The 13,922-nt window shown below is 41.9% G+C and overlaps 1 protein-coding gene across 2 annotated transcripts in view; it reads left to right on the top strand.

Moving 5' to 3' along the window:
* The window catches only part of UTP15 (UTP15 small subunit processome component), a 33,094-nt gene that overhangs the window by 287 nt on the left and 18,885 nt on the right, over window positions 1–13,922 (top strand). The window contains exons 1-6 of one of the 2 annotated variants that reach the window (XM_088443754.1): window positions 38–57; window positions 4,929–5,075; window positions 5,778–5,870; window positions 8,405–8,589; window positions 9,231–9,409; window positions 12,875–13,000. In XM_088443754.1, coding sequence (XP_088299880.1) covers window positions 4,986–5,075; window positions 5,778–5,870; window positions 8,405–8,589; window positions 9,231–9,409; window positions 12,875–13,000 — 673 coding nt within the window. In that variant the 5' untranslated portion in view covers window positions 38–57; window positions 4,929–4,985. Of the gene's footprint in view, window positions 1–37; window positions 58–4,928; window positions 5,076–5,777; window positions 5,871–8,404; window positions 8,590–9,230; window positions 9,410–12,874; window positions 13,001–13,922 lie in introns of those variants that run through there. The other variant, XM_088443753.1, reaches the window with a different exon arrangement.

Here is a 13,922-nt window from a genome sequence, read left to right as displayed (position 1 = left end):
CACTATGGGCACATGATGAGCTGCGCTGTGACGGGGGGGTGTACTTCATGCAATGCGGTGTGTGAGCCGGTACCGTGTTATGTCTGTGACTGTGCGTGTGTGTGTATATGTATATATATATATATATATATATATATATATATATATATATATATATATATATACACACACACACACACACACTCTGTCACGTTACTACTGCGGCTGCAGCCTCTCCTACATTATTATTATTATTATTATTATTATTATTATTAATAATCATGTTTAATTCATACGGAACCCAATTGGGAATTTGATACCTGTGTAATTACTTTGCCCTTGTTTTTCCAGACACTTTACATTCTCATTGTCACAAATCCATGGTTAAAGGGAAAATATACCATATTAGCCTGCAGAGTACATATTTCAATGGATGTGGCTGCTTTAGGGGACTATTTACCATTAAATATTTGTGGCCTATTTCCTGAAAATACCCGTTTTAGGGGGATACCCGCAAATATGTTTCATCTCATTCCATGAAGGAGGGACTCCAATATCTGTTGCGATCCCTCCATTTCCAACAGCAGCTGCAACCCCATAGCTTTAAGAAGTACATTTATACATAGTTAAGTTGCCCATACACGGTGCGATAAAGCAGCCGATCTGACGGATTGGTACGATTTGGCTGCTCTATCGTACCGTGTATGGGCATGATATCGGACCGAGGGGTCGTACATCGCACCCCCAGATCTTACTGCAGGTTCAGTCGATCTTGGGATGCGATATGTGGGTGGGGGAGGGGGAAGCCAGCATATCGGGCAGTCGACCACCCAATCGCACCGTGTATGGGGACCTCCCGATATGTTGGCTGTCGGATCCCCTGTCACGGTGCATATCGCACCGTGTTTGGCCAGCTTAAGGTTGTAGTGTTGTCTAAAGTTGCTTAAACATTATACAATATATTGTCCAGGCTTGTTATCCGTGATGGATTGCAACAACCATCGTATAGTGTATACTACCGATTAGTCTTTTGATGAATTGTGTGGTCTCATCTTCCCATCTGATGTGCTGTTCAATGGTTTGCGGCGCATTAATCCTGTAATAATATAATGTGTCTGTGCTTGGTGGATTGTGTAGTGCAGAGGTGGCTAACCAGTTCAATGCAAAGAGCCCAAAATATCTCTAGGTATGTCAAAGAGCAGAGATCATGCGCATGCTGAAGGTGCACATGCAAAAAGGGACGTGGCCTAGCTGGTATGATGTTTGTGGAAGCATGCACACAATCACCAGGGGGAAAAATGCAAGAACAATATAAAAGACATTTAAAAAAACAGATCCACGTAAAATACACTGAAACAAACCAGTTCCACATAAAATACACTGAAAAGGCAACATACACAAATTATACACTGACAAATCCACATACACATAAAATACACTGAAAAAAGCTACATCCACAAAAAAATACATTGGAAAAAAAAGACAGATTCACATAATACAATCCAACCTCCCCTATTGTCACTCCAGCCCCTCCACTTGTCACTCCAGTCCCCCTCATGTGTCACTCCAGCAGACTCTGCTGTGTGACTTCAGCCCCCCATTTGTCACTCCCGCAGCCGCACATATATCATGTAAGCATCCCCCATGTGCCACTGCAGCCCCACATATCTCACTCCAGAAACCCCCATGTGTCACTTAAGCATCTCCCCATGCGCCACTCCAGCCCACCTGCCCCCACACTCCCTCACACACTCCACGGGCCACTCCAGCCCCCCCATATGTCATAAATAAAATTAAAAAAAAATAAAACCCACCACAGTGTTTACCCTGTTGCGTCACGTAGGTAGGCTTCAGCATCTGTGACCGCATCCTCCTCGTGGCTGCAGGTTCAGTCACAACTTTAGCTCCGCCTCCTGTTTGTGGCATGACATCACCACATTGCCCATACATGCCTCCAGAGCAGACTGCTGTAACAAAGGACGAACCTCCTCTGAACAGCTGTGTGCCTATCAGGCAGTCAGTGTCAGTCAGGTGAGCTGTATAAGACCAATGGAAGAGCCACAGGTTGGCTACCGCTGGTATAGTGTGTATGCCTATAGGTTACAGCTGCTAATGCCATCTTCAGATGGCGTTAACTGCTGGTGCCAAATGTATTCCGGAGCTTGGTAAACCTGACAGCTTCGCAGCCCCTTAGAAACCTATGCTGCTGTCAGATGTGGAGGGACCACAGCAAAAATGGAGATACCTGCTGCGGTCATTCCTTCATACATCGGGGGTGATGCGTAATATTTGCGGATGTCCCCTGAAAGATATGCCACAAATATTGAATCATTAATAGGACTCACAGAGAGAAAGAGAGGATAGAAGGCAGGTTGAGGCTTAAAGTACATATCAGTAGCAAGAGTGGAGAAAAGTAAAAGGAGAGATAAAAGAAGAACAAAGCTAAGGAGAGATAAGGTCATAAAGAGTCAAGGACAAGAATGGTAGATGCGAGGAGGTAAGGTACCAGTATCTCAGAAAAGTTGGGAATTTTGGAGTAAAGATTAACAGTAAAAGAGGGATTGTCAGTCACATTGTTAGTCTTTTTTGAGGTATTACACAGTTGGGGACAACTGCATAGCAGTTGCTTTGACCTTGTTTGGGCTAAAGGAACTACAACTGCCAGCAGTGCAACTCGTCAAAGCTACGAGCACATACCCTACTTCATTGAGACTGAACTGTGAAATGCAGGAATTACCAGGACCACTATTATGAACCTTGAGTTAAAACTGCAAGACAGGTGGTACTACTCTACACACCTATAACACTCACAAATGGATACCATAGAACAGGGCTGGCAAACCTGTGTCTCTCCAGCTGTTGTGAAACTACAAGTCCCAGCATGCTATACAAACTGATCGGTGGGAGGTATGCTGGGACTTGTAGTTTCACAATAGCTGGAAAGCAGCATTAGCCAGGCCTGGCATAGAGCAAGGGTTTTCAACTCCAATCCACAAGGATCCCCAAAAGTCACATTTTTAGGTTTTATAGACGAGTTAACCCTTTTTGCTGAGTCAGTATTTATTCCACATGCTTCCACAGATGGAAATCCTTAAAACATTGTGTGTTGAAGGATTGGAGTTGAAAACTCCTGCTGTAGTGCATAACCGATGTTAAAATGTTCTGAAGAGACCCTCGTCTCATATTTTGAATAATGAGCAAAGTGGCATCAAGCACTTGTTTCCTATAAGCTGAGGACAATGTGCAGTGATTAAACTGTAAACGTGCCCGTATTCAGTAACAGGACATGATTCTATTCTACGCGATGTGAATAGAGCCAGGAATCAGCTCCCGGAGCAATTATTTGTGATAAGTGACATGTTTAGAATTCATTATGTAAATTACAAAGATATTTCTTTGCTTTTCTAGTATTCATTAAGGTTTGCAATATATATTGAAAGATCTGTATAATGGTGGTGTGTAAAATCTTGAATTATCCATTTGTAACAATACTTTTTTTTTTTTTTTTTTTCGTAAGCAACCCTACTTTAAACCACCACTATCGTCTTCCCTTAACTTTGCTAATATGGATGTGCTCTTCATGTCTCCCTGGGTTGGGATCAGTGACATTCAGAGAAGAGTTGTAGAGCAGTTATTACAAATAATCGCTTGATGAGTGTCACAAATATTAAGTTTGTTTGGAACCCAAATATAAATATGAAATATTAGGACAAAATAAAACATATGTACTATATAAGCTCCTCCGGTAATTATGGTGCTACTCCCACTTTGTCCATTTAAAATGTAATTCTTACTGGGGGAAATTCCTAAGATTCACTTATACGGGGAAATTATAATTTTTTTTATTTGGGCACCCAATATACCTATTCAGCTCCAACTGGGCGGCTTTGATTATCGTGTTTGTCACGCCCAAATGCACCATGTTTAGCGTAAAGCTGCTAAACCCCTCTAATGTGCTGGTAGCATGCCCAATGGCTGACTCTTTGCAGATTTCTGCTTGCCACCTCAGGACGGTGAGAGTAGAAATCTCTTTGCCTGCAGTATTTGTGCCTCTGTCAGGCACCAAAAGAAAACTATTTAGTTCCTTAGAAAATAAAATTAACCATTTTTCTGTGATATATTAGTGAAGTTCAAAACAATAATCTAATTAATTGGATAACCCAAAACCAAGTCAATGTTTCATACTATGGGGTATATTCAATTAGACGCGAAAAGTCCCGTACTCTTCGCATGCCGGACTTTTCTCCGACATCGGTGGTTTTCCATGCGAAAAAGCATCGCACTCTTCCCCGCTTATCTCTGTATTCAATTAGAAATCGTCGACAACGGGACCCAGCGAATTCGGAGCTGGCGAAAAGTGCTGTCAGATTTGGGGAAATCAGCCTGACTCCGACCCCAAAAGATGCACTGAAGGTATTTGGGGTAGTTAAATGCTCTCAATAGCTGCTAATTAGCGTCTTAGCAGAAATGGTGAAGAACAGCATTTGCAGGTTTTTTTGCAGAAAATAAGTAGTCCCAGCAAATTTGGGGTACACGAAAATGGGTGCTAGCATATTTTAAAGTTGCTAAAGTGAAGTTTTAAAAATCCACCTGCCACAACCACCTGCAATCTTAAAAACACATGGGGCATGCTTAGGAACGCTCTGGAGTCTATTTAGCTAGTTTTTCAATTTGTCCTCCAACTTTGGACTTTTTCGCCCCCAAAATGAAAGTACTTTTTTGGGGTGATCTAAAGTATTTTTTAAACTTTTTTTGACGCAGTTTACCTTTGTAGGACTGTCCCAAGGGTGCTGGGTGGTTTCCGGACTTTGCACCACAAAATCCCAATTCTGCACTTTTTTTCGCCAACTATTCATAAGCGAAACTTTTTCGCAGGTTCCATTGCATTGAGTTTAATGTTTAATTGTTGATATATATATATTTTTTTTTTGCGTGTTTCCACAATCTAGACGGGATCTTGGTCTGAAAAAAACAAGATTATTTCTTTGTAACTTGTAAAAGAGAAGATGTCTGGATATAAACCTGTCGCTGTCCCGTCCTACCCTAAGCTTGGGGAAAAGATAACACAAGATACACTATACTGGAAGCATTACAAGGTAATATATGGAAACAGTAATGTGAAAGTCAGGCGTCGGCTCAGGTTGTTCAGTGCAGGATCGCTAATAGAGTTCTCAAAGTTACTGATCCAATTTATAAATGTAATTCAGTGCTAATTATCTTACCCTAATAAAGTGATCTTTAGAACTGTATAACATTGTGCAATTCTGCAAAGTGTTATGCTGGGCACACACTTGGACTACAGATCAGACAGTAGACCGATCCGCCATCAGAGCGGCCGATTGGTAAGCTATACACATTTACCAATCGTCCACTCGATGTGTCATCACAATTGGCCGGACATTTAAATTTGCCTGCCCAGTTGAGATGTTGGTGTCGGCGATCCGTGCAGCAAGTGTATGGGCCGTCGGTGTACATATGCACTCGCCATATATCGCTTATCAATAGAATGAGCGATATCTATATCGCCAAGTGTGTACCAGCTATTACATGTTTTTTGTGAGCCACGAGTGCATGCTGCTTCTATTTTTGCTTATTATGTATGTTATGTAACAGAAGTTGGCTTTGCAGTTTTCCGGTTTTACTGTATTGGAATTGTGGAAGCAGGATCTAGCCCTTTGGAGCTGTCGAGTTGCATTTTCTTATTAACTGTGCATGTTACATGCGATCAGATGGATGCATTGCTTGCACAACTAAACTCTCTTTCCTTTGTTGTTTTATTATTTACTTTTCTCTATTAGACTCCTGTACAGATTAAAGAATTTGGAGCTGTAACCAAAATAGACTTTTCCCCTGTTCAGCCTTGTAATTATGCAGTTACAGCATCTACACGGGTAAGTACACCACAGTGGTACAGCTGTGACATTAATAATCATTTCCATCATATGAAAACATGTCTGTCTTGGGGGACTTATATTACTCACCTAGCACTAAATTACACCTTAGTCATAGTAGCTGGAGATACCACTTCTTTCCAAGCTGTTATACGTAATTTTGTAACTTTTCACGAGAATTTAGTAAGAATCTCTTGCCGGGCCCCGTGCTCCAATAAGAGCATTAGCAGTGACCGCTTATGCCAGTGGCTCCCAAACCTTCTTAAATCACGGTGCCCTAGGGTATCAGTATTTTTTTCACGGAACCCCTAGGCTAAAAGTTACTTTTTGAGAAATAAATATTAAATCACGCATATTAGGTTCTGTTATGTGATGTTAGACAGGATTGTGCTTTTGTGTGTCCACATATTTTATGATTGACAGCCACCAACACTTTTTTTGCCTATCACATTGACCATAAATAACTTTATTTAGTACTGGACCACCAGCCCGTGGCACCCCTACAAGTGCCCCACGGCACCCAGTTTGAGAACCACTGGCTTACGCTATAACTTGGGTCAGGTTGGTAAATCTGTCTGCATAGCTGCTCCTATAGAAACCTATGGAGGCTGCTTTGCGATCGGAAATGAAGGGATGCGGCAGATATCGGAGATAACTGCTGTGGTCCTTCCATGTTGATATCCGGAGTACCTTAATATTTGCTCTGCTATTAGGCCTGAAAAGTTGTAACCACTAAAATAAACACTCTTATACAATTTAGCATGCCACAAGTTTATATAATTGTGAACCTTTGATGGGCACGTTAAACGGATACATACCTTTTAATTTGATGGTGTTACCACCACTGCAAAATTAAAATGACATGTATTTGTCCTTCTCCAGTGTCCAATACCACAGCAATCTGTGACAAGGAGCGTGTCCTTTCCCTGCTGGGGCGTTTGGGGCGATTACCACGCTGTGGTCAAAGTTGCTTACATTTTTTTTTAGATTTGTTTTTTGTTTTGCCCATTTACCCCTCACATGACATTGGATGAATAGCAATGTCTTCTCATATAATGCTGTCACTCATGATCAGGTGTACCTAATAACCAGGGCGCTCAGTGTATTTGTCCGTATTACTATCAATTTCCTCTGGCATAATCCTTTGTCATTTCTTTTTGTGTTGAAATTGTTTATAAAGACAGTATAAAACATCATCCGTTTTTTTTGTATTAGTTTGAACAAACAATACCTTTTTGTTTTCTTTACTTTTCACTCGCCTTGAATGGTTTAATTTAAATGTCTGAGTTTTTTGTCTGTAAATATTTAAATATAAAAACAATTTAAAACTGTGTATTCAACAGATTGTCATTTCATTGCGGCCTTCTCAATGCTATGTACTCCCCAGCAGCTTATTGTAGTTGTACCTGGCAGAACACTAATGTTTGTGTATGTTTTATCCAGCATCTGTAAAAGGGGGGACATATTGAGTGTTGATATGTTTTACGCTGATTTCATCATAAAAGCAAATGTAATAAAAAGGGCAGTAGGGCCGCACTCAAAATACACTATGGGACTGTTGCAGAGTTTAACGTAAGCCCATTTGCGGAGCGTAACCTGAGTATTTCTGCACTGCATATGCGTCACAGCACAGCGCAGTACAGATGATTTCGTACACACTTCAGTCTTCTCTATGCTTCCACCCGTAAAGGTGCCAAACTCACATAGGCAAAGTTCAGTGAAGAGGTGTTAATGCAAATGGACATAAGCGTATGTATGCCTGTTTCCAGGTGTATCTTTTGCACCTAGTATAGTGTGGTGCCAGTTATCACTGCTGGTGACTAGTAGGAAACCAAGTTTGCAGGACAGGTGCCAGCGCACCGCAAGATTCATACAACTTAAGGTTGCTATCATTCCACTTTACTCAGAGACGCATCTGAATTACACAGGTTCTGTCACTGATTAAAACCATGTGAAATCGAGACTTGGGAGTATATTTACTATAGTGCAGGTTTTTAGAAGTGAAGATGTTGTCCATAGCAACCAATCAGATTCTACTTATCTTTTATCTAGCACCGTCTAGAAGATAATCGCTAGAATCTGATTGGTTGCTATGGGCAACATCTCCACTTCTAAAAACCCGCACTTTAGTAAATATACCCCTTAAGGTCAGTCAGCCACAGAACCTGTGTAATTCATATGGGTACCTGATGAAAAGGATATTATAGCAATCCCAATGCAGCTCTGCATACAGCTGGTTATACACATTTTCCCCAGCATTCAGTGTTGGGAGCACATACGCTCAGCTACTGTCCAAGCCTGCACCTGAAGCCCTTTATAAGTCTCTGTATAACATATAATGCTTGTAGTTGTATTTTAATGCTGCCTGTGTAATATATGTGTAACTTTTTACTTTTATTACTAGGTTAATGTACAATGGGAAGGACTCTTTATGACTGCAGCAGCCGCTCAGATAGGGAAATAGTTGTACATCAGGCCGATCTGTGTGAGGAGAGGGGGGCTCACATGTCTGCACTATTTTATTTCCCCCTCAGATTCACATCTATGGACAGTACTCTCAGGAGCCTGTAAAAACCTTTTCCCGCTTTAAAGACACCGCTTATTGTGGGACATACAGGGGAGATGGGAGATTGCTCGCCGCTGGCTGTGAAGATAGTGTGGTGCAGCTCTTTGACATCAATGGAAAGGCCGCCCTGAGACAGTTTTCCGGACACAGCAAGTAAGTGTGGGCCGTCTGAAGTGCATGCTTCATTTACCCACAGAGGCGGCACTCCTATTATGTTCTACCGATTGTGTGCCGAACAGATGCTACTGAGAATCCAGCCCATCAAGTCACTGAGGACCAATAACTGAATGAATTTGGACATATATTAAAACTAGTCCTAATGCCAGTCTTTGGTTCAATGTATCTGTGTAAAATGGGCTCATAATGCATACGTTTGCCTGTACTGGTTACCTATTGATGTCAGGATACAGTAGTTGTACAGCTGTAGTGAATAGGATGTTGGGAGCTCTAAAGCTGAAGTTATATGTCAGCAAATATCTCCAGCTCACAAGTAGAGATGTTAGAAACCACTATTAAGACCTTCGTGTATTTTCTTGCAGGAGACAACAGAAATGTGAATAATTTCCTATCGTCCTCTCAAGTTAGGAATATAAAATCACTTATTAGTTGTTAAAATAGTTGAGCTTATTTATAAGTTTTAGTTATATGTTAATGGAGCAGTTCTGTAGTTGTATATAAAGTATGTATTTGTTAGCGGCAACATTTTGTGTGTTTGCAGAGTGTTGATGGCTAAGTAATGAACTGCTACACAAATGCTTAAGTGTACTATAAGACGTTGTCTCCGGTCTCCTTAGAGCTGTGCATTTTGTGGATTTCACTTCAGACAAGTTTCGTATCGTATCCGGCTCAGATGACTACGCATCTAAGATCTGGGACATTCCAAATGGCACTGAAATTTCTGGCTACAAAGAGCACACAGACTACGTGCGTTGTGGCTGCGCTAGTAAACTCAGCGATGATCTGTTCGTTACGGGTATGTTGGATTTACTTCATTTCCGCAGTCACATATACAGGTTCCTCAGACCAGCTGCTCAGTTGGCTGCATAATGAGCCAGTATTTACTTGGAAAGGTTTTCGATATGTTGAGGTGCGTACACACGGTACGATTAAAATGAACGATAACGATATTGATCATACGTTATCGTTCATATCGTGCATATTTCGGTTCCTCCAACCCGCCAACGACCTGCGATGCGCGGGCACATATGGACGATAAAGATATCGTCCATCGACCGTGCATGCAGGCCAACTGGTCTATATCGACCAGGTTACTTTAGGAACCCACGATCGTTGATCGCGGGTAGCTGTTCGTCGTTGATGTGCTGGATGATCGATATCCATCATCCAGCACACCCGGAGGCCGTTCAGCAATATTGTTATAGCTGACAGTCGTCCCGTGTGTATGCACCATTGGCTGGTGGAGTGAGCGTATTTTGCACTGCGGAGGTTCTGAGTAAGGGCTGCACAATTGCACATGATGGACTTAAGAAAGGTTATTCACAAAAAAAGCATTTTAGTATCATTATTGGCATTTAGACTTGCAAGTTGTCCAGTGACAATTTCAAACATTAAATCCGAGGTGTTCAAGCACCTGCAGATGAAACTAAAGAAAATGATTAAATGTTCACAAATGGAATTTGATCAAAATCTTCTATATAATGTCTTAACAATGATCAGGCCTGCATTGTTGGACTACTATTCGTCTTCATATCCTTACCCCAGTTTACATCCGTAGAAGATAATACAAAATAAACCGCATTACGGCCATACGTGACAGTGTAAAAATAATCTGTAGCTGTGTATATTGAGTATTCAACAGAGGTTGGCAAATTGTTTCAAAAACAAAACTCAAGATCTTAATACAAAAAGTTGAGCTGAATTATCAAGTAGAGGTTTCCTTTATGTCCCATATGTGGCATGGAATGGACCTTTGACAAACCCCATGTTAAATAATGTGAGTGTTCCTACTAACATCAGGTGGGTAGAGATGTAATAATACTTGGGTAACCCACAGTGTGTCATAAACTCCTATTCTATGTAGTCTACAAGTTAAGATTATATTTATCCTAATTTGGCAATCTATAAGTAATCACATCAAGCTACATGGTTTCCTAACACTGAAGTGTTTTTTCTTAATATTTAATACGTGAGTTTACAAAAGACTTCTGTCAAATGGCTGGGGGCTGTTGAAACCCTTCAGGTAAGATCAAATGATCACAGAGCATATTCATAATATGACCTTACTCTCAGTTGTATATGAAATTGCCAGAGAGACCAGAGCAGGAAGATTTTCATACTAAATTCTTTTTTTCATTCAAAAAATGGTGTGTTTTTTTTTTTTAATGTAATGAGCGTTTAAAGTCAGGCAGACTAAGGCCCTCATTCAGAGCCGTACGCTCTGAGCAGAGCGCACGCTCTGAATGAGGGCCGGGCTCCATTTTCATGGAGCGTCCTCCTGGACGCTCGTATAGCTGTGGGTCACCACCCACAGGCTATACGAGCGTGCTTTGTGATGGCCGCGATGGTCGAGACCATCGCGACCATCGAAATTGCGAGCCGGAGCCTGCGGTTGAGGTTTTCAACCGCAAGCTCCGGAGTGATTTTGGCTCTATCAGAGCCAAAATCACTCCCACTGACATCACTAGTGATGTCAGTGGGCCGGCTTCTGACAGGAGGCGTTCCCGTGGGAACGCCCCCGTCAGGGAGGCACGCCCACCAAAGGGGGCGTGCTGTCAATCAACATTGACAGCACGCCCCCTTTGATCGGACACAACGAGCGAAGGACTTTCCTTCGCTCGTCGCGTCTGGCGCATGCGCACGACGGAGCTCCCTCCGTCGTGCGCATGCTCAGTGCATAACATCGACCCACTTGCGAGCGGACAGCCGCTCGCGAGTGGGTCTGAATCAGGCCCTAAGTTATTAATGTAATTAACAAGAATATATATCTACAACTGTCGCTAAGAAAGTCCCAGAATATTCAAAGGAAATACAACTTAGTCTCCTGGGTTTCACAACATGAAAGGCAATGGAGACCTCCTCAAAGACTCAATTTAATGTCTAAAGTATTCATATAGTGAAGATATTTGTGTCTGATTGTTGCATTGCATACTCATTGCATTGTGTTTCTTGTCTAGGTTGGTTTTGAATGACCAAACATTGCCATATTAAATCACCGATTATACTTGGGCCATGGTGCCTTTATACAGAGTGATTACCATAGACATTTGTGTTATACTGTTATGATCAGTGATATGTTTGGATAACACAGTATATTACCAGTGAGCTGATAATTAATATTTCTTAAACAGTTCTGGCCCACATATTTAATCAATTAATAGAAATAAGAATAGAATAAGATAAATCTTTGGTGTGACCAGAATAGAATAGAGGTGTAGTCGGGAGGAAATGTAGAGAGAGATGGGTATGGAGATGTAGGTGGAAGAGGGTGTGATTAAGGGCCAGGTATACGACAGTGAGGAGTTGGAACTGGATTCTGAAGGAGTTAGGCAGCCAGTGAAGGAGGTTGCAGAGGTGGAGATAGATGCTGTATGGTGAGAGAGAAATACGAGACGAGTAGCAGTGTTGAGGATGGATTGAAGTGGGGAGAGGTAAGCTAGAGAAGCCATAAATTAGATCACATTGATCAAGGATGGAGAGGATGAGTGCATGGATGAGAGCGGCATCTCGGCTGATGAAGGGCCAAATTATGGAGATACTACTTAGGTGGAAGCAGCAGGTGTGATAGATGGCCTGAATGTGTAGAGTGAAATCGAGGCAGCAGATGGGGGGGACAGAAGAGAGGGTAATGTTATCAACAGGGAAAAGGCTGCGACATCCTGGAGAATATAATGTTGTCAGAGTATAGATGGTATTAAGAGTCCGTAGGTGCTGATGACTTTTCCTAGGAGGGGATAGTAAGGGACGGGGGCCTCTTGGGGGGACACCTACAGGCAGAGGAAATAAGGGGAGGTAGTTACTGATAAGGAGGAGCTGTTGGATAGGTATTAGGATGCTAGGTGCAGAATCTCCAGAGTATGGCCTGTATGAGTATGTGAGCAGTTAAGTGTCCAGTATAGCGACACGCCCATGAGACTGATCATCTATGTGATTCTGAATAGCCAACATCCAGGAACACGCAGCGCATTTCCAAGACCCTACGGATACCTGCGACCAGTTGTTTGAATATGGGCAATGTGTTCAATTCACAATCAAGCCCTAAATGCGTTCATGTATTAAAGTGCTGTTTGAACTAATGACGCATTGTGCTGTATGGTTTGTGTCTATCAGTTTTGGGGCCCACTTGGACTGTTTATAATATCATTGTAACTTTATAGCCATATAAGTGTATCTTTTCGGAGAATATCTATTACATAAATAATGGCTGTTATGGGTCTGGGTGGTTAGCATTGGTTGGTAATAAAGCACCCTTACATTTCAGGCTCTTATGATCACACTGTAAAAGTGTTTGATGCACGGACAGAAAAGAGCGTGATGACCATGGAACACGAGCAGCCGGTGGAGAGTGTCCTGCTCTTCCCATCTGGGGGGCTTCTCGTATCTGCAGGTATAGTACTTCTATAGTAATAGCAGGAATATTAGGTGTCATTGGCCAGTAGTTTCTTATATTAGACTATATTCTAGTTTTCTATATGACATTAAGTGATTATTGATTTCAGACTGTCCTGATTCTGTTAAATCCTTCAAATTGCACTTTTGTAATTCAGTCTTCAGCATTGATGTACATGTCCTATACTTCTTTGCACATCCACAGTGACTGCAAAATATAGTTTTAATGCTGTTTAATGTACATATCGGCATTATATATTAGTGCGATAACTCATTTAAAATAAACAGGTGACTTGATCACTAGGCAGTTTAATTCCTGTATACGAGGTGTGGCTATTAAATATTGAGACTGTACTTGTAAAAAATAAACCATACTGTTCGAGTTGAAAGGAAAGGGGAAAATTGACCTTGGACTATCCCAAAACGGTTGCAAATTTCACCCCTCTCGCACAGATAGTTTGCTGTCACACAGCGTTCAAAGAAGTTGTGTCTTTCCCATGCGTAAAAATGCTAAGTTCAAAGGTAGAGCAATGTGTTAACTTCAAATTTTTAGTTTAATTGAGCAAGACGTCTACCGAATCTTTCCGTATCAGTGATTGCAAAAACTTGCTATTGTGCGTATTTTACCCGTTATTAAGGACCGGGGATTCACTTTTAAAAAACGTCCGGATCCCCGGGGACGCTCTGTGCTGCGATCAATCCCTGACAGGCTGTCAGGGATTGGGCGCAGCACAGCGCGTCTCCGGGGACCCTGCCCAGCCGCCCTGAAGGGAGATATTCATATCTCCTTAATTTACTGTGCAGTGCACACATTACTAACAGGAGCTGTCATTTAAATAGTCACCGGTACAATTAGTGGCTGAGAGCTCTGATTGGCTCGCGAGCAGCACCAGATTTGAGTGACATTAGTGCTATCTTTC

This window comes from Taudactylus pleione, unplaced genomic scaffold, assembly GCF_031769625.1.
Source record: "Taudactylus pleione unplaced genomic scaffold, aTauple2 ptg000333l, whole genome shotgun sequence".
Taxonomy (NCBI): domain Eukaryota; kingdom Metazoa; phylum Chordata; class Amphibia; order Anura; family Myobatrachidae; genus Taudactylus; species Taudactylus pleione.
The sequence above is the reverse complement of the archived record's forward strand: the minus strand, read 5'-3'. Positions and strand labels throughout refer to the sequence as shown.